Source organism: Euprymna scolopes, chromosome 22 (genome assembly GCF_053919585.1).
Source record: "Euprymna scolopes isolate OS-2025 chromosome 22, ASM5391958v1, whole genome shotgun sequence".
Lineage (NCBI taxonomy): Eukaryota > Metazoa > Mollusca > Cephalopoda > Sepiida > Sepiolidae > Euprymna > Euprymna scolopes.
Window position 1 is genome coordinate 102,490,513 of NC_136503.1, and position 21,234 is coordinate 102,511,746.

Below are 21,234 nucleotides of genomic sequence, written 5' to 3' on the forward strand. Positions count from 1 at the left end.
TATTATTATTTTATTATTATTATTATTATTATTAATATTATTATTATTATTTTTATTTTTATTATTATTATTTTTATTATTATTCTTTTTATTATTATTATTAATATTATTATTATTTTTATTATTAATATTATTATTATTATTATTATTTTTTTTTTTAATATTATTTTTATTTTTATTATTTTTATTTTTATTATTTTTATTTTTATTATTATTATTTTATTATTATTATTATTATTAATGATATTATTATCATTATTATTATTATTATTATTATTATTATTTTTATTTTTATTATTATTATTTTATTATTATTATTATTATTAATATTATTATTATTATTATTTTTATTTTTATCATTATTATTTTATTATAATTATTATTATTATTAGTAGTAATATTATTATTATTATTATTTTTATTTTTATTATTATTATTTTTATTATTATTCTTTTTATTATTATTATTATTATTATTATTATTATTATTATTATTATTATTATTATTATTATTCAGCTTGTGATATCAATGATGTTTTTGACCGAGGAACCACCAACGAATGTGTGGCACAACGGTGGTTCAAAAAATTTCGCAATGATGAAGAGAGCCTCGAAGATGAAGACGATCACGCTTGATAACGAATATTTAAAAGTCTTAATTGAAGCTGATCCTCGCAAAACCACATGAGAAGTTGCTGCTGAACTGTAAGTCGACCACTCAACAGTCGTTCATCATTTAAAGCAAATAGGGAAGTCAAAAAAGTTTGATAAATGGGTACCGCATGAATTAACAGATAATCAAAAACGTCATCATGTTGAGGTGTCTTCTATGCTCCTTCTGTGCAACAAAAACAATCAATTTCTCGAGCGGATTGTGACGTGTGATGAGCAGTGGATCCTCTACGACAACCGGCGACGTTCGATGCCAGAGAAACTCCAACATATGTGCCCAAGACTGGTCAATATGAAGGGACCAATTCTCCTCCATGACAACGCTCGCCCGCATGTTGCTCAACTGTCTCTGCAGAAGCTGAACGAATTGGGCTAAGAGACTCTGTCTCATCCGCCATGTTCACTGGGCCTCTCACCCATTGATTATCGCTTTTTCAAGCATCTCGACAACTTCCTGCGTGAAAAATGCTTCAAAAGCCGAGATGATGCCGAATCGGTCTTCAATGACTTCATCGCTTCCAGAATTCTGGATTTCTTTGCTAATGGGATGAATAAACTTGTTTCTCGTTAGCAAAAATGTGTCGAACCTAATGGTTTTTAATTTGGTTAATAAAGGTTATTATGAAAGGATTTATGATCTTTTGAAGTTGAACGTCGAAAAAACACATTATTTTTGCACCAACCTAATGGGAACCCATTCTTAACAGAATTAGAGAAGGTTGTTTCGTAACTATTCTGTACTTTCACCTAACAATTTAATAAGCAAAAAGATATTGTAAAACTTGAATTTTAATTGAAAATACTATTTAAAAAATAGCACGGTACCTTTTCTGCCTTAGTACAATTTTTTTTTTCGTTTTTATTCTTAATCATCTTTCTTTCATTGATCTTACTTCCTCTCCTTCTTTTCCCCCTTCTCCCCTTCCTCCTCCTTTTTATTCTTTTTATTTATCTCCTTCCCTATTTCATTTCTTCTTCTTCTTCTTCTTCTTCTTCTTCTTCTTCTTCTTCGTCTTCTTCTTCTTCTTCGTCTATCTCATAATTGGATAAATGAAAACAATGTTTGGTAACAACCAACCAATCGTTTCTCTCTTTTTCTCTCCTCTTCCTTAGATGGAACCCTACATCAGTCGAATAAAAGACAGCCACCCTCCGCAATATGTCGGATTTAATGTCGATATGCTCAACCACATCAGTTTGAGTTTAAATTTCAGGTAAGAAATCTTTTGTGTCAAAGTGATTGTGCCGTACTTCTAACCCCAACAAACCTCAATCACAAAGCTTGCTGAACACTTTGGGGGTGTCATACTTTTGGAACGCCTTTCGTATTTTTTGCTCTGCCTACAAGAATGACAAAAACATTTAAGTATAAAAATATAATGTACGGCACAATCACGTTGACACACCGGTTCTCGTCAGATCACCGAAGTTAAGCAACGTTGAGCTTGGCTAGTACCAGATGGGTGACCATTTCGGAAGGCTAAGCGCTGTATGTACCTTCTGGGAAGCTACAAACATTAACTTTATGCCGAAAATCTTCTTTCCTGAACATTCTCACATCCTTACGAACTTTGAACACTTCAGGTTGTTTTTACTTTTCGTTAAGTTTTTATTTTTTTTTAAGAAATGATTGAGAAATCAATTATTTAAAATTTCAACCTATATGTTTGTCTGGTTCCTTCTCGCCACCGTACGCTTATTCCTAATATAACAATTGTCATAGTCTTGGAAAATATGTCATTAAATTTTCTAATCTGAATCTCTATAATTTGAATTCTTTTCTATTATCTGCATTCTGATTTTTTTTTTGTTTTTTTTTTGTATAACTTTGTTCTTTATTTTATGTGTTACGCATCCTTAGAATCAGCTGTTTATCCTTAACTCACAGGGGCTAATTTTTTTTACACACCGGTTCTCACCAGATCACCGAAGTTAAGCAACGTTGAGTCTGGCCAGTACCAGATGAGTGACAATTTGCGAAGGCTAAGCGCTGTATGTACCTTCTGGGAACGTTGAGCGAGGGGCCAGCACCCTCACCCTATAACAAGAACTCCTCGCTATAAAAACATCTACAAAAGTTGTAGATGGCCTATGCCCCTCCAGGGGGCTCAAGGGTTAGGGATGGAAGAAATCTTTTCCATAAAAAAGTGAGACCTGCAACAACATTGTTCAGTCATTTCATTTCTCCATAAAAGCCAAGTACGTCCTACCTACCTTCGAACCCTGATAGGTGATGCCCTTTTCTCTTCCCTGCAACGTTGCAATCTCGTCTCTGCTCTATCGTTATTTCCATAGCAAATGTTCAACGGCCTTTCAATCTATGCCCCCTCCTTGCCAAACTTTCACAAACAACACTCGACTAGCTACAACCACTATCAACAATTTACCTCACTCTCTATCTGTGCATAAATATAAACGCAGATTCCATGAACAAAGATTCTTTCCTTGAATTATCCGCCTGTGGAACTTTGTTCCAGTGCCCTGCTTTCCAGCTGACTACAACATGGTCGTCTTCAAGTTCAATGTAAACTAATTCTTGTTGAGCCGTCCCCTTAAATAATCACTATCGATTACAATGCTGTTGTCACGACCACCATCATACTACCATTAACTCTTATCTTCAAGTGGCCTCCGGGCCTTGATAAGTGGGTAACGTTGTCCAGGAACCAACACGTTGTAGTTTTCAGTCGCAAAGCAGACAAAAAATAGAAAAGAACTCCAACTCGTTTTTTTCTTTGTAACAACAATATTTATTTCCTCATTGTTACGACCGTGACGTCACCCTCGTTATCTCACGTGATCGTTCTCTTTCTCCTTTTTATAGTCTTTTTTCTTTACCGATGACGTCACTTCACATGTATTTGGATGAGGATTGATTATTCGTATTATTTGTATTCTTCGCCAGCTTGACCTCATTCCATCAGCTATGAGGGGGTGACAGCCCTAAGTAATTTGCAATTGTATTATTGGGTCACCCGCACTGTAGATTGAACCGTAAATCTCTAGGAATGTAACTTGTACAACTGAATTTCACCTAGTACTCTATCCACTGGCTGACAGAACAAGAACATACTACCCCCATGGATTAAATAAAGGATTCCGTTCAAAATCCCGTGTAGATTCCCGAGTTCGACAAGATACACCTGAAGAAAGAGGTTTCAAGATGAGAACCATAGTTCCAATCATCCAAAGGTTGACGTGAAAGTTCTTGCAGATTGTTTTAATTTTGATTTCAAATGATGTATTTTCAAATAAGTGTTCGTTATAATACCTTTACTTTGTATATCATTTTAAAGAGTGTTTTGTTTCCGCAAGGAAGTAGAACAATAAAATTACAAATGTATAACATCAAACATTCTTTTATCTTGGCCTTCGGATCCAGATCAAAGTGTAGTATCTGTTCCGGCAGATGCTGCACTTAAGATAATTTGTACCAGTCAATGGAGGGGAAACCCTCTATACTGGGACAATTATTATTTTTGGTAACCAGAGTGCCCCCTTTTTGCCTACTTTTAGGGGAGCTGGTTTTTACCTCACATTAAAAACGGCCTTGTGCCTAATTTGCTCAGTAGGGGAGCAAATAAATACCATCTGTTCCGACAGATACTGCAAGCAAAGACCATATGTAGGGGCGACCCCACATATAAGACCTTAGTCAATGTAGGGGCAACCCTTCATACCAATTGTCACTATCCAGCTCCCCTACTCCCCGGGGAGTTGGTCCTCATTTCCCCTTCACTCCTCACTTTAAAAATCGGCCTTGTGCCTAATTTGCTCAGTGGGGGAGCAAATAAATACCTCAAAGTGTAGTATCTGTTTCAGCAGATACTGCAAGCAAAGACCATATGTGGGGGCGACCCCACATATAAGACCTTGGTCAATGTAGGGGCAACCCTTCATACCAATTGTCACTATCCAACTCCCCTACTCCCCGGGGAGTTGGTTCCCATTTCCCCTTCACTCCTCACTTTAAAAATCGGCCTTGTGCCTAATTTGCTCAGTGAGCAAATTAGGCACAAGGCCGATTTTTTTGGGGAGCATATAAATACCTCAAAGTGTAGTATCTGTTCTTCAGATCTACACTTCAATTTCTTGTTCTCTGTCAGTGGAGGAGAAATCCTTCAGGACTGAGGCAATTTTTACTTTTGTTCCTTTTCTCCACGTTAAAAAACGATCCTGGTGTCTAACTCTGTCCCGTGGGGAGGCATTGTAAATAGGAACATCACCCATTGATTTATTATTAACTGTTTATGCAAATTAGATGTTCACCATTTCTAATGATTGATTTAAATTATTTGAATGAAAAAAGAAAAAAACTTCATATTTTACAGATATGAGCTGATCGTAACACCGGATGGTCAATTTGGGATGAAAAATGAAACGAGCGGCGAATGGAGTGGTGTGATTGGGATGACAGCCAGAAATGTAAGTTCGTTTTTTATAATTTGTTTCCATTTCCAAACATGGCATGTTGCCATTTGGAACGTAAAGACAGGGGATTCTAATTGGATTGGAACGTAAAGACAGGGGATTCTAATTGGATTGGAACGTAAAGACAGGGGATTCTAATTGGATTGGAACGTAAAGACAGGGTAAAGTCTGACAGGGGATTCTGTTGAGCAGTGAGATGTTTATTCACATTATATTTAAACTTGTGCAGATGAAGGAAACAGGAAACATGGAGGGAATTCCAAAGTCTGGCGAATAAACTAATAGAGTAAAAGATTTTCCGTCATGTTGGGATGTCAACAATGTTATTTTAGTAGCGAGTATTAGTACGTCGAGGAGTCACCGGTTCCATAAGAGCACATTCTATTAAAGTACTTGTAAAGCAGGTGTAGGAATACAGGACAGGATGATAAAATTGTCGCCCTAGAAAAGACGACATGATTCCATTTCCCCATTCGATAAAAACCGGTTTTCTATTTTTGTTGCAGACTATCTACTAGTTGGCCAGTTGTGTACAAATCCCAAGAGCGACAGGAGCCTACTATCATGTCTGAAACTGACACAATGTTCAACGAGTGAGATCGGAGATGCACCACTGTACAACTCATGCTCTCTAGCAATCAAAGTTATTTCCACCACCCCCGAAATGCAAATCCAGACGGTTCAATGCTTGAGGGCACAGCTCAATGAAATTTCCAGTTACATTTATCGTCTTTGGTGTGGTTTCAAGTGAGGACCACATCATGCCACCAAAGTTTGAAAATAAACACCAAAGTGTACCTGGATATGCTGAAGAGTGTGGTGATCCCCTGATGTAATCAGGTGGCCGCTGGCAGACCCTGGGTGTGGCAGCAGGACTCTCAAGTCCAAAGAGATCCAGGCTTGGTTTCAGAAGAAGTGTCGCAACTTTGTGCCCTTCTCTTCCTGGTCCCTCTCATCGCCCGACCTGAACCTGCTGGACTACTTTGTTTGGTCATATGTTGAGAACATCACCAACATGACCTCCCACAACAAAAAAGCCAGTGTTATCGACGTCATTCACCGAGTTCCTGACGACGCTTGTTAAAAAAGGCATGCTACCAGTTCCAGACCAGTATCGGGGCAGTAATTGAGGCTAAAGGCGACTATATTGAATAGATGTCAACTCTACTATATAATGAAGTTACGTGAATTGATTTTTTTCAATAAAAGTTTTAAAATAAAGCTGTACTGGTGTTTTTATTTTGTTTTACTGTGGCAAATTTATCGTTCCACTCTGTACAACATTGCAACAGTCGGACAGAGGTTGGAGCTTGGCCGATAGTGCGAGACCTATTTGATTTTACTATTTTTACCCCGAGAGAGGGGGAGTAGTGACAACAATACTCCATGCATGTGGTTACTCACATCACTTATTCCCCCTTGACACCATTTATCAAGGCCTTGAAGCCACTCAGGGATAAGGGTTATTGTGTGTACAGTAATCAATGGGATAGTATCATAGTAATCGTTAGTATTGGAGATTTGATAAAGTGTCTTACTTAAGGAGGCGGTTCATCAGGTATTTGTTTATGTTGGACTTGAAGACATCCAAGTTGTAGTCAGGTGGGAAACAGGCAAACAGAACAGAGTTACACAGGCGTGCAGTTCTAAGAAAGAAGCTTTGTTCATAGAATCTACGTTTTGGTTTTGGCACAGATAAAGAGTGGGGAAAATTAATGACAGTGGTTTCAGCTAGATAGGTGTTTATCGTGAAAGATTGGCGAGGGGGGACCAGAGATTGGAGCTCAGACGAGCACTTGCCATGGAAATAACGATAAAACAAAGACAAGCTCGCAACGTCTCTTCTGTGAGAGATAGGTTGCAGCGAAGAGAAGAGGGTACCCCCCCACTAAGCCACGAAGTCTATTTTGTACTCTGTCAAGGCAGGATAGGCTGTTTTTAACAGCTCCTGCCCAGATGTGGCAGCAGTACTCCATTCTTGGACGTACTTGGCTTTTATACACGTAGAGAATTGCATCAGCAGTGAGATATCTTCTGGAGTGGAAGAAGGATCCTACCATTTTACCATCAACCTTGGCAACTCACTTTATGTACGTGTTCCATTTTAGGTCAGGAGTAAAGGTCAAGCCCAGAAGCTTATCAAAACATGGAGCCTTCCCTAGACGAGAGCCATCCATTTCAATTGATGTTAGATGGGGATCAGAGCGTTGATGATGTAAAGATAGGAGCTTGGTTTTAGATGCATAAAAAGTAACCGGCCACCTCTTTCTCCACTGTACCATGCGCTCAAGATCAGAGGAGAGAGAATCAGAGAGAACTTTGTCATTTACGGCCTTTGATGTGTTGCCATAGATGGTCGTGTCATCAGCATAGATGTCAACGAATGATTTAAGTATATGTTTTGGGAGATCATCGATGTAGATCAGGAAGAGAGTTGGGCCCAGGATGGACCTCTGAGGGACTCCAGCATTAATATTGTGGGCCTAAGTTCAAGTGTAATGTGAACAGACACCTTGATGCTCAACTCCCTACATAATATTTCTGCAAATTCTGTCCCACATACTTCCATCAAAGTAGCAATGTGTCTTGTTTGGGGTGAAAAAATAATTTATTTTTAAATTTGGTTTTGTAAAGTTGTAGGATACTCCTAGCTCTTGTTTCCCCTTGACATACATATTCACGACCAATACGACAACCAGCAAAATCCCACCCCTTAACTTTTGATGTCTAGATATGCCAGAAAACCTTCTACTCTAATAGTTCACTTCCTCGGCCTGCTAGACTTTGGAATTCCCTTACTGTTTCCTGTTTCTCTGACTGTAGTGGCATGGAGAAGTTTAAATGTAAAAGGAACAAACATCTTCTCTGTTCAACTCCTTCTCAATCATACAAAAAAATAACAAATAACATCTATCGAGATTAGTGTTGGTTTACCAGGCCATAATTATCCATTTTACGTTGACCAACCCCCCCAACAAAAAAAAAACGTGAGGGCTTATTTTACGTTAAATTGTGTTCATTGACCCCAACCCCAACCCCAACCCCAACCCCAAAAAAAGGTGGCCATAAAGGAGTGCTCACTTTACGTTAAATTATTATAGAAAAGTGATCCCCCACTTTTTAAAAACTAACATTTCTTCATATCTTGTAAACTACTCGTTTGCCGGAATTTTAAACGTAATTTTCGTTTTCAGCGCCACCCCCCCCCCCCCCAAAAAAAAAAAAATCTGTAAAAGTGAAAAAAAAAAAAAGGAACAATGCTACAAAGAAAAAATTATGTTTATATTAAATTTTCATCTTATTTTTCTAGAACCACTTCGCTTCCAGCTTCTCCCTCCACCCTCACTTCCACACACACCCACGATCTCTACCCCAATCTTACCCTTTCCGTGTTGAATATTGGTATCCCGGAAAACGCTGGATGATTTGTGGATGCGATTGTCAATGTTTATTTAAAATATTTCGATAACAAAAACAATGTATAGAGGGACATATTTACAATTAGATAATATGTAATCTATTATATATATATATATATATATATATATATATATATATATATATAAGTGAACGTGTCTATGCGTGTGTGTGTGTGTGTGTGTGTGTGTGTGTGTGGATTTTCCTACGCAATAACTCTGTCAATTTTAAGTCTACAGACTCGAAATTTGATATACAGGGTACTGAGATTTGGGAAAATCTTTGTAATCGGTTTTCGACCAGAAATTTGGCTGTTGAGGAGTAAAAGTTACCAAACTCCTCCGACAATTTTAGGTCTAAACACTTAAAATTTTAGATATAGGTTCATTGGACATGGATCTAAATTAATAACTTGATTTTAGCCCAAAACAATAAATGTTCAGGGGTCATAATAGGGGTCAAAGTTAAAATATTTTACCGCTTTTTTTACACTTCCAAACACCCGGGCAACGCCGGGCTGAAATGCTAGTATATATATATATATATATATATATATATATATATATATATATATATATATATATATATATATATATACATAATTTAAAGGAGATTAGAACAATAGTCTAAAGAGCAGAGTGTATTTTAATGTAATAGTGAAATTACTAGTTTAATTAAAATACAGGAAAGAAAAAAATTATCAATCACATTACTAAATATATATATATATATAAATATATATAAAGTGAAAGTTTATGTCTGTCTGTATGTCCGTGTATATTTCCCTACACAATAACTCTGTCAATTTTAAGTCTACAGATTCGAAATTTGATATACAGGGTACTTAGATTTGGGAAAATCTTTGTAACCCATTTTTGGCCAGAAAATCGACTGGTAAGAGATCAACGTTCAACGATTTGACCTTTGAGAACTCTACCAAACTCCTCTGACAATTTTGGGTCTAAACACTTGAAATTTTAGATATAGGTTCCTTGGGCATGGATCTAACTGAATAACTTGACTTGGTCCCAAAACAAAAAATGTTAAGGGGTCAAAAAACGGGTCAAATTTAAAAAACATTTGACCTCTACGATCTTTACCAAATTACTCAGACAATTTCTGGTCTAAACATTTGAAATTTTACATAAAAGGTATTCAGAGATAGGCCAAGCTTTTTAATCGGTTTGGGTCGAAAATTTGAGCTACCAATATATAAATGTATGCATGTATGTATGTATGTTTGCATATCTGCCTAAAACTTTCGACAGAGGTGACCGATTTTGACGAGCTCAGTATCGTGTTAAAGCTCGACCCTTCAGACGACAAATACCGAAAAATTGGCTAAAAATATTAATTTCTTCATCCTCAACTGGGCACTTTTCTACAGGGAGGGGTCGCTTTTTTCGCCGATATTTTCGAAAATCATCCCTCTTTTCGATTGTCCAGTCTTAATTTAAACCTATGTTACTTCCGGTTTGGCAGTGGTCGTAACAGCAAAGACGTCATATTTTCCCCGTTCTTTTTCTCCTTTGCAGTACGGGTTCGAGCCTGCCTCCCTACTATTCCTTTTTTTTTTTTTTTTGCTCAACACACACCTCCAAACACCCGGGAAACGCCGGGCACCCATGCTAGTAATCTATATATCTATAAAAGTAAAAGTGTCTGTCTGTGTGCATGTGTGTTTGTGTACATTTCCTACACAATAACTCTGTCAATTTTAAGTGTACAGACTCGAAATGTGATATACAGAGTACTGATATTTGGGAAAATCTTTGTAATCCGTTTTTGGCCAGAAATTCGGCTGTTAAGAGATCAAAGTTCAACGATTTGACCTTTGAGAACTCTACCAAACTCCTCTGACATTTTTGGATCTAAACACTTGAAATTTTAGATATAGGTTCCTTGAACATGGATCTAACTTAATAACTTGATTTGAGCCCAAAACAATAAATGTTAAAGGGGTCATAATAGGGATCAAATTTTAAAAAATTGACCGCTTTTTTTTTTTTGTTTTGCTCAACATACCCCTCCAAGCCCCCGGGCAACGCCGGGCTAAAATGCTAGTATATAATATTTATAATGAAAGTATTTTTAGAAACATAAATATATGTTGACCTAGAAGGACAAAAACCTGTATGAAAGGTAACCTTATTTAGTGCGGCGTTTAATTTTTTTTTCTAACACCCCACACACACACACTCTCTCTCTCTCTCTCTCTCTCTCTCTCTCTCTCTCTCTCTCTCTCTCTCTCTTCTCCACCTTCTATTCTCTAATGTTATTTTTGTTTTTTTAGGTAAAACTTGCGGAGAAGTCTCTATTTTACTGTTGTTTTAAAAATGGAACGGAAATTTAAATTTCTTTCCGTTTTAATCTTTTTTTAATTGCGTCTAGGTGTGTCAGAAACTTCGTGAAAAATATTGAATAATTCGACCCCCTGCCTTTCCAAGCTTATAACTACTCGAAAAATGTAATTCAACCCCTAAATTTTTTTTCAATTAAAGGAGCCAGGACCAAGGTTTTATTAAAAAAAAAAAAAACAAACAAAAAAAAAACAACGTGATTTAAAAAAAAAAAGGTTTTAAGCTTCGGACTTTACAGGTAAATTTCCAAAAAACTATTTTTTTTTTGTTGTTGTTTTAAATTAGAATATATTATTTATTGATCTTTTATTTTAAATTTGTGATATATAAAACTTTGGTACATAAATTAATTATTTACTTTTTAATAGAACATTTCAAAATAGGGGGGCGTTAATTTAAAAAATATATTATATTCAGTTTATTGGAAAAAGCATAAAATTTCACATTGACTCTGAAAATATCGTAAAAATAGAATCAATAGAAAAACTTTGATAGATTTTTAAAATTTAAAGATTGAAAAATACTGAACTCGTAAAATTCAATTAATTTCATTACTGTTTATTTTAAAAATAAAAAAAATACTATTTCTATTACTTTTTATACAACTTTAATAGTTTATTTTTGAAGTATAATCCATAAAGAAAATAAACAACCCGCTTTTAAAGGAGAAATTACGAGTTTTTTTTTTATTTTATTCGCAGTTTCGTGTTAGGGGTGTCAAAAATTCCTACAAAAATTCTAATATACCTAATGTATTTAAAATACGTGTTACTTCGTGAAAGTTACGGATGCCCAAGTGTGACATAATTTTAATTTTAATTGAAAGAATAACATTCAACAATTTGTATTGTTATATAAAAAAAAAAAACGAAATATTTTTTTTTTTATAAAAATACAATTTTATTAACAAAACTGAAATAATTTAATTTTTAAACGAAATGTTTTCTCGTGGAAAATGTGCCGATTCTATCTGGCAAGTTCATTTGGAATCTGTATTGTTTTTTGTTTTTTTTATAATAGATTTTTCTTGTCCATAAATGTTTATATGCTCCAAGTTGATAGCCTAAACAGATTAGGTAATTGTATTCATTTTCAGTTAGTGAGAGGGGAATCTTTCACCATATCTTCCCGTAAACACGCCAAATGGACTTTTATTAAGTACAATAGTTGATATTTTTTTAATGGAGAGTAGACAATGCATTGTGGATTCGTTATCGGAAGCTCCCGTTACTCTCGCTTCTCTTTATTTGTCCCTCAGTCATCGTATTTTAATGAGTGATTTTTCTGACAAAGGGAGAAGAAAAGGCTGTATTCTAGGTTGGCAATATTTTGCGTGAACAGCCGCCAGAGATGTAGGAAATTTTCTGTTTCTATGTCTATCCTTGTTGCCATGTAACTAGTAAGGGTGCTGAAGGTAAACGTTTGATCTGGGCTGACGTTATCTGCCTGAGAGTCAGGGACCCAAACTTTGGATTAACCACTAAGGAGGTTGTCCTATCAGCAGGTTCAAAGAACTGGGGCTGCTGTATTGCCATTTTGTGAATAGCTTCTGGACCATGCAGTAGCTTCTGGTGGGGCCTCTCTATGCCATATTAGTGGGTAATTGTTTATCTTTTCATGTGCTACAAAAAATATTTCTTCATTTCTATTTCTCTCTTACTTTCCCTCTCTGCCCTGCTTCAAGCAAGTCAGTCGACCAAGTCCACAATTCCCAAAACTCCATCATGAAAAGTTTCCATAAAAAATACACGATTAACTCCGGATCTCCAACTTCTAATGTAGACCCCCACTACCATGTCTCCTTCTCGAACATCAGGGGTCTACGTTCTAACCTTCCAGATGTTGAAACTCAATTACACGAGACTAAACCAGACATTATTTCTAAGTGAAACTGGCATTGGACAGACTATTTCCCTCGATGAGTTCGTAATTAAAGGATACTCTAATTTAACTTCCAAATCTGACCCCCAAGATCGCCATGTCCATGGAATATGTGCCTATATAAAAGTTGGGTTTCCATGTGGCAGGGGCATCTCAAGAGAAGATCCTAACTTGCCCTGTATGTGCTTCCGGGTTGCACTTGCTCAAACTGCTGCATTTATATTTACTCTCTGTCGCCCTACAATAGCAGAGTTACTATCCTTAAAAGCATATCTGAGAAAATTGACCACGCCCTATCTACTTATCCTTCAGCTAATATTTTTTTGGATTAATCAAAACAAAAAACACAACAAAACTAACGTAAGGCAAACGAAAGATGTTAAATGTAAATCTGAAAAACAAAAACAAAAAAGAAAACAGAAAAACGAACGTTAAAACTTCTGAAAAATAACTCCCCCCCCAAAAAACAAACATGTGAAAATGGCTTAAATAAGCCTGTTTCAATATTAAAATTTAAAAAATCGGTGGGTACCCGGGTGTTTTTGGATGTGTGTGGTCGTCGGGGTGGGGGTGTTAATGAAAACCTAAGAATAAGCGAAGTAAAAAAAACAGAAAAACGAACGTTACGTGAAAAATGGCTTAAATAACCCTGCTACAATATTAAAATTTAAAAAATCGAAAAAAAAGACATCTCACACCACGATTCGAGCCCAAAACGTTTAGTTAATGACCCAACGCTCTAACCAACTAAGCTAACACGACGTACATGAAATTGAGTCAGTTCTCCAAATATTTAAACTAAATCAGGTTATGACGTCGTCTGACGCATGCGTAGAACTGATCTCGTCATGAGAGGACGGTTTTTGCTTACCCTCCCCCTGTAGAAAAGTGTTGATTTTAGGGTGCAAAAATTAACGTTTTTGGTCAATTTTTCTATATTTGTCGGGCGAAGGATGGCGCTTTCATATGAGACCAAGTCTGTCAATTTTTGTTCAGTCTGTCGAAAGTTTTTAGCAGACACACAAACATGCACACATACATACATACATACATTTTCGCTCATATATATATATATACTAAAATTTGAATCATTTGCAAAGGATAGAAAAAAAATACAACAATTATTTATTTAATTTCAAAATAGGAACGTCCATAAGTAAGGGACAAAATTGAGAAAAACAATGTAAACAGTATGCTATATTCAAATTTTTCGATTTCCTCTAAAGAATAAGTCTTACTTAGTCATTTGCAAACGTTGCATCAGTCGGCATCATAGCGAAAGGCCAAAACTTGATTACTCTGTTAGACAAGCTATTGTGAAGCTACACAAGGAAAAACACACCATTAGAAAGATTTAAGAGAAAGTGAAACGTTCCAAGAGTGTTGTAGGCAGGGTTGTTAAATCCTACAATGATATTAGCAAAATAGTTAGTGCTTTTAAAACTTCGGCAAGAGAAGATCGAATAATGCAGCGTATGTCATTAAAGAACCGTTTGAAGTTTTGCACAGGAATTAAAAGGGTTATGAATAGTACCTCATGTGTTAATGTGTCAAGACAGACTGTTTCTAGACGATTGCAAGAAATAGGGCTGTTTAATCGAACTCCAGGGAAGAAACCACTTGTTAGTTCGAAGAATAAAAAGGAGAGATTAGAGTTTGCAAACAGGTATGTAATTTGGACATAAAATGAAAATTGGGCAAAAGTATTTTTCAGTGATGAAAGAAAGTTTAATTTATTTGGAAATGGTGGGAAAAATCAATGTAAAGAGACGTATTGGTGAAAGATTAAGTGCAAAGTTTACTAAGAAAACTGTCGAGTTTGGTGGCGGAAGCGTAATCGTATTTGGAATGTTTTCTAGCCAAAGTACAACACCTCTTGTCCGGTTACAACTCATGTAAACACACAGATCTATAAAAAAAATCATTGTTCAAGATCATGGTGTGTCAATCATTCAGAATTCAGGTTTCGATAGGGCTACCTTTATGCAAGATAATGTCACAAAGCAATGGTGGTAATGAGTTACCTTAGCGAGCAAGATTTCGAAATTATGAATTGGCCACCGCAAACTTAACTCTAGTAGAAAATCTTTGGAAGACCTTAGAAGTGAAAGTTATGGAAAGAAATCCCACTAACATGGAGGATTTGTGGGTGAAGCTGCAAGAAGAATGGTCTAAAATTAGTATCGAGGATTGTCAAGAACTGATTCGTTCTTGTAGTTGAAGATGTGCAGCTTTCATTAAGAGCAAGGGCTCATTTACTAAATATTGATTGTACATGTATTTTTATTGTTTTTTTTTTGTTGTTTACATTGTTTTTCTCAATTTTGTCTCTTACTTTTGGACGTTCCTATTTTGAAAATAAATAAATAATTGTTATAATTCTTTTTCTATCCTTTGCAAATGATTCAAATTTTAGTATGTTATTATGGATGATAACGACTACCAGTTGTCAAAATTTCAACTTTTCACAGTTGTTATTTCTAACAAATATTAGGTTTTAAAATTTTGTCCCTTAGTTTTGGACACAACTGTATATATAAAACACAACTGCGAATTAGTTAGGACTTCTACACAGTCATGGCTGATAGAACAAGACCATGCTACCCTCGTGGATTAAATAAAGGGTTCCTTTCGTAATTTTGTGAAAATTTTCGAGTTTGGCAGAAAAAAAGATTCATGGGTTTAACAGAAAGAGTCCCGATTTCAACAAGATTTCAACAGTCAAAGGTTCGAACGAACACTCCATAATTTTATTATACCATATTTCTTCAAACTGAAACATAATTATCAAAGTATACTTACGCAGATAGATATGAAAAGTCTTTATTAAAGTTTGTGCCTACTTCCATTCTATGGAGACCAGGCGCGAACGCAGACCCCACAATTTTATTATATCATCCCTATTTAAGTTAAAACACAATTATCAAAGTATTCTTATGTACATCTATATCGAAAACACTTTTAAACGTCTTTTTTTTAATTTTCAAATTTTTTATTTCCATACTCTGTGGACCAGGCGCGTACGCAGACCCCACAATTTTAATGAATCATCATTATGAGAGATCAAACATACCCTTTCCTGTGTCTCGATACATCTTAAATCATTATATGTGATCAATCTTCTATAATAGTCAACCATATAGGAACCTATTCGTGACCAGACACACACAGAGGCGTTCAGCTTTATATTATACTAGCGGGTGGGGGGGAGGGTACCCGGCGTTGCCCGAGTGTTTGGAGGTGTGTGTGGTCGGCGGGGGTTGGGGTGTTAATGAAAACATAAGAATAAGCGAAGTAAAAAAGAAAACAGAAAAACGAACGTTAAAACATAAGCATAAGCGAAATTTATACTCAAGATGAGAACACAGAACGCAGATTCCATGAACAAAGCTTCTTTCTTAGAACTGCACGGCTGTGGAACTCTGGTCCGTCTGCCTGCTTCCCTCCGGACTACAACTTGGATGTCTTCAAGTCCAATGTTAACAAATTCCTAATGAACCGCCCCCTTAAGTAAACATTTCAGCAAATCTCCTCACTAACGTAATGTACTTGCAATAACCCTTATCCCTGAGTGGCTTCCGGGCCTTGATAAGTGGTGATCACTGTGTAAAAAAAAAAAAAAAATCCAAATAATACGAATAAAAAATCCATATCTAAAAAATTCAGAAACAATTTTTTTTTCTGTATCTTTTAAATATTGTGAAAGATGTTTTATTTTGCACTAATTTTTTTTTTTTTTTTTTTTTTTTCGTAGGAAGTTGACCTTGGAGTAAACCCACTGACATTGAACTACAAACGGTTTACGGTGGTTGATTTTACGCAGCCTTATACTGAAGATCGCCTGAGTATCTTGGTGAAACGTCCCAACGGCACACAGAGCGACCTGTTGCAAATCTTCCGCGTTTTCGCCGAATCGACGTGGGTCGCCCTTGCCGTATCGTTCGTCATCAGTTTCGTCCTACTAACCCTCGTCAATCGGGGCAGCTCTTACTTACGGGGGAAGGACAAGGTGCCAAAACCAACCCGGAGTTATAAATATAACCTTTGGCTCATGTTCAGTTTTTCCCTTCAAGAAGGTCAGTAGAAAGAACCGATTTACGCACACACGAACACACACATACACATGCACACATGCGCGCGCACACACACACACACAGAAATAATAACACAATTTCGGTTTAATATATTAAGGGCAATTTTTAAAAAAAATCAATGCTTTATTGGTTATTTCTACTTGATTTCGGCCTTAACATTTTTTTAAATGACGACTTAAAAATATGCGCGCTTGTACGTAGAACAATCCGGAAAACTACTTATTTTGAAAATTTTAAATGCGATATTCATTTCCAGTATTTTTTTTTTTTTTTTTTTTTTTTTACACAGTGATCACCACTTATCAAGGCCCGGGAGCCACTCAGGGATAAGGGTTATTGCAAGTACATTACGTTAGTGTGGAGATTTGATGAAGTGTTTACTTAAGGGGGCGGTTCATTAGGAATTTGTTAACATTGGACTTGAAGACATCCAAGTTGTAGTCCGGAGGGAAGCAGGCAGACGGAACAGAGTTCCACAGGCGTGCAGTTCTAAGAAAGAAGCTTTGTTCATGGAATCCGCGTTTTGATTTAAGCACAGATATAGAGTGGGGGAAATTTTTCACAATGGATTCAGCTAGACGGGTGTTTTTCGTGAAAGATTGGCGAGGGGGGACCAGGGATTGGAGTTCAGACGAGCACCTGCCATGAAAATAACGATAAAACAAGGATAGGCTCGCAACATCTCTTCTGTGGGAGAGGGGTTGCAGGGTAGAGAAAAGGGCATCCCCCACTAAACCACGAAGTCTATTTTGTACTCTGTCAAGGCAGGATAGGCTGTTTTTAGCAGCTCCTGCCCAAATGCGAAAACCTATAAAAGTCGTAATTTAAGAGGAAAATGTTAAGGTAGAAACCAAGTAAAAATGTTCCGCTTTATTTACTAATGGATTACTGCTTATCAAAGCTGGTGGTCAGGAGATGGGTGATCATTTTCCATTGAAATTATATAGGAAGGCGATTTGCCACTCATAAATGTTAGCTAAAAATGTTTTTTAAAAAAATGACATTCTTAGTAAGTGCATAAAAAGAAAAAAATAAATCGTTAAAATTTATTATGGTCAGAAAGTAGGTTATCATTTTACTTGAATTATATATTTTATATAGGAAAGTGGTATCCTACTAGAAAATCTAAAACACTTGATTATATCTTGTAAACCTTTTACTTGTGTTCGGTTTTGTTCCCTACAAGAAGGTCAGTAAAAGGAAGCAGTTACATGCACACAAACACACGCACAAACATACACAAACACACATAAGCAAACTCGCGCATACACACACGTTCAAACACACACACACACAGATACACCCATATATATATTGCTTAATCTTAACTGACATCAGCCATCTCAATGCTCATCAATTGCTGGGTGAATCGTCAGTGAGACCCAATCCACGTTTATGGTCCCGAAGGTGACTTTTCAGGCCAGTAGTTGACTTGCACGAGGTTGAGTTTTACTTCTGCCTCCACTTTTTATTCCCTCTGTCCACAGTGTGTGTGTGTGTGTGTGTGTGTGTGTGTGTGTGTGTGTGTGTGGTTAATGTAAGCAGCTTTCGAGGGGAGTATCCAATCACAAGCTTCACATTTTCAACTTTTTAACACATCAGGTAAAACTGACACATTGACTTTCCTAAGATTTCTTTTTGAGTTCAGCATGATCGATTCTTTCCCCTCCAAAAACTTCAGATCCACCTTTAACTCGCCTTTTCCATCTGGGCCAGCGTTTCGCTATTGTTTCCCAGTTTTGAACAGAAATTTTAAAGGCTTTGATGTATTTATTTGCTTCCCCACCAAAGCAAATAAGGCACAAGGCCGTTTTTAATGTGAGGTAAAAACCAGCTCCCCTAAAGGTAGGCAAAAAGGGGGGCACTCTGGTTACCAAAAATAATTATCCCAGTATAGAGGGTTTCCCCTCCATTGACTGGTGCAAATTATCTTAAGTGCAGCATCTGAAGAACAGATACTACACTTTGAGATATTAAATTTTTTATTCACATGAAAAAAAATACAATTGGGAAAGTGAACAAAAAACTTGGGCACAAGGCCAACTCAAAAAGAAGGGGAGATGATGAGGTTGGTTGATCCATCTCGTCTCTGTTGTAAATTTTAAATGATTTTTCTCTCGGCCAGCCTCTTTTATCATGGTTACCTCTTTAAATTTTTATTTATGTTTGTGTGGTGAGAGGGGGTGCCTACTTAAGCCCAATTTTAAAACATTTTTTATTTATATTAAAAAATACAAAAAAGAGCGACCTCCTCAATAAGTGTATACAAAAAAACAAATCGTTAAAATTTATAATGTGGGTTCATTTTACGTGGATTTTATATAGAAAAGTGATCCCTACTTTAAAATCTAAAATATTTTATTATATTTTGTAAACAATTGAATCCTCTAGCAACGTGACGATTTTAGACTAATACACAAAAATTAAAATTAAAAAAAAAACTCAGTTTAACATATTAGGCCCAATTTTAATGGTGAGCGTTTTGTTTTTTGCTTTGTTTTTGTTTTTTTTGTTTTGTTTTTTTTTTTGCTAATGTATCACTACTTATCAAGGCCTGAAAGCCACTTGAGGACAAGAGTTGATAACCACCACCACAAATTGATTAGAAACATTGGCCTGACTAGGCAGAATATGACTTTATTTTCTCAAAGGAAGGCACAAGTATTTGTTTTCATTAGACTTGAAGACCACCATGCTGTACTCAGTTGAGAAACAGCCCCGCAGTATTTTTTTTTCCAAATGTCGGATGTTATCAGAAAGAAAACTTGTTCATGTCAGATTCGTTTGATTTTTACTACTCTTTATTATTTTCACCGAAACAGAACTACTTATTAACATGTCTTTGTTTGAGGAGAAAACAAGTAAAAAAAATATTTGCGCTCTACACTTTTAAAAATTACCTGAGCAGCCCCGTCGCATTCCAGGTCGGGGCGCCATTCTTTTAAGCAAAACAATAGCAATTGTCTGTATTTTTTAGATGAGGTGTTTTTATTGATTGAGACTGTCGGACTGATTTCCTCATCTTGGTTGTTATCGTCACAACGTTTCGGCCGTTTGGCCCTCCGGCCTTCATCCTAGTGACATATGGCCGAGTGGTCCTAGACATTGTATCAAAGTTTACAGATATCCAAAGGTGCTGAGTTCAGTCCTGAACGAAGGCAGTAAAAAAAGTAACATTCAAAACAGAGAATCAACAACTATGCCCCAGAGTCTAGCTGGAGTCCGAACGCAGTACCCCCGTAATAATAATAAAGGGTTGGGTTCGAGACTCTTAACAAACGGTTCCCCAGTTCGATACAAAACACCTGATGAAGGCCGGAGGGCAAAACGGCCGAAACGTTGTGACTATAACAACCAAGATTAGGAAGTCAGTCCGACAATCTCAATCAATCGCAACAATAGCGTTCATATTATTTGGATTCTTCAGACTATTGCTTTCATCGTGTCATTTTCACAATGTTTCGGTCGATGTAACCTCCAGCCTTCTTTATGTGTATCTTGTCGAACTCGGGAATCTTTCTGCCGGGAATATAATAATATATAGTAATAAATAGTGATAGTTAGAGTTAAGTGTTAAAAACAAAATAGATTTAAGGCCCTTAAAGTTATAATAGAATTGTCTGCAATTATTGAAATTATCAAAGTTCAATATGGATTTTAGTACTGCAAAAGTTGTCTCCCTTTTTACGGCTTCAGATTTATACTCATTTTTTTAGTGATGTAAGGATTTTTTGGAGTAACTTAAAGTTATCTTCCCTTTGTCTGTGTATAAACGAGTGGTTACGTTCATTTTGTCTGTTTGTGTCAACATATAAATAAAAACAGACCGTCTTCTCGTGTCTGTGTTAATTGATTTCTTTGTCAACGTCAATATGACTTCCCATGAGAATCTTATCTAAAACAAACAAGGTATGTTTTTATTTGATTCATAATTAATCATCAAAGGTTAATAATTAATTAATTACTTAACCAACAGCAAGTACTCATGGCGTAGTGGATAAAGTACTTGGTAAAATTCAGTTCTCGAGAACTTTTACCTGGTTATGGCTGACAGACTGAGAGCATACTACCCCCGTGGATTAACTAAAAGGATCCGTTCGAAATTCCGTGCAGATTCCCAAGTTCGACAGAAAGATTCCTGAGTTTTACAAGACTCACCTGAAGAAAGTCGGAGATTACCGTCAACCGAAACGTTGTGAAATTAACACCTGACAGTAGTTCCAAGATTCCAAATAATCTATTCATTACATCAGTGTTTTGCCGGGTACAGGCATTGTCGGCTGTGGCTTTCCGTCTCTCTCTCTCTCTCTCTCTCTCTCTCTCTCTCTCTCTCTCTCTCTCTCATTCGCGCCATTTATGAATTCATTGTTGCTCATCATT

At 36.3% G+C, this 21,234-nt stretch overlaps 1 protein-coding gene and 1 pseudogene across 1 annotated transcript in view; both read left to right on the plus strand.

The window, feature by feature from the left end:
• Positions 1-2,050: 2,050 nt before the first annotated feature.
• On the plus strand, positions 2,051-2,167 carry LOC145244049 (5S ribosomal RNA; annotated as a pseudogene).
• Positions 2,168-2,762: 595 nt separating this feature from the next.
• The window catches only part of LOC145243750 (glutamate receptor 4-like), a 39,952-nt gene continuing 21,480 nt past the window's right edge, over positions 2,763-21,234 (plus strand). Inside the window, exons 1-3 of the mRNA XM_080106794.1 lie at positions 2,763-2,818; positions 5,003-5,096; positions 16,515-16,836. Of these exons, the coding sequence (XP_079962920.1) occupies positions 2,763-2,818; positions 5,003-5,096; positions 16,515-16,836 (472 nt within the window). The remainder of the gene's footprint in view (positions 2,819-5,002; positions 5,097-16,514; positions 16,837-21,234) is intronic.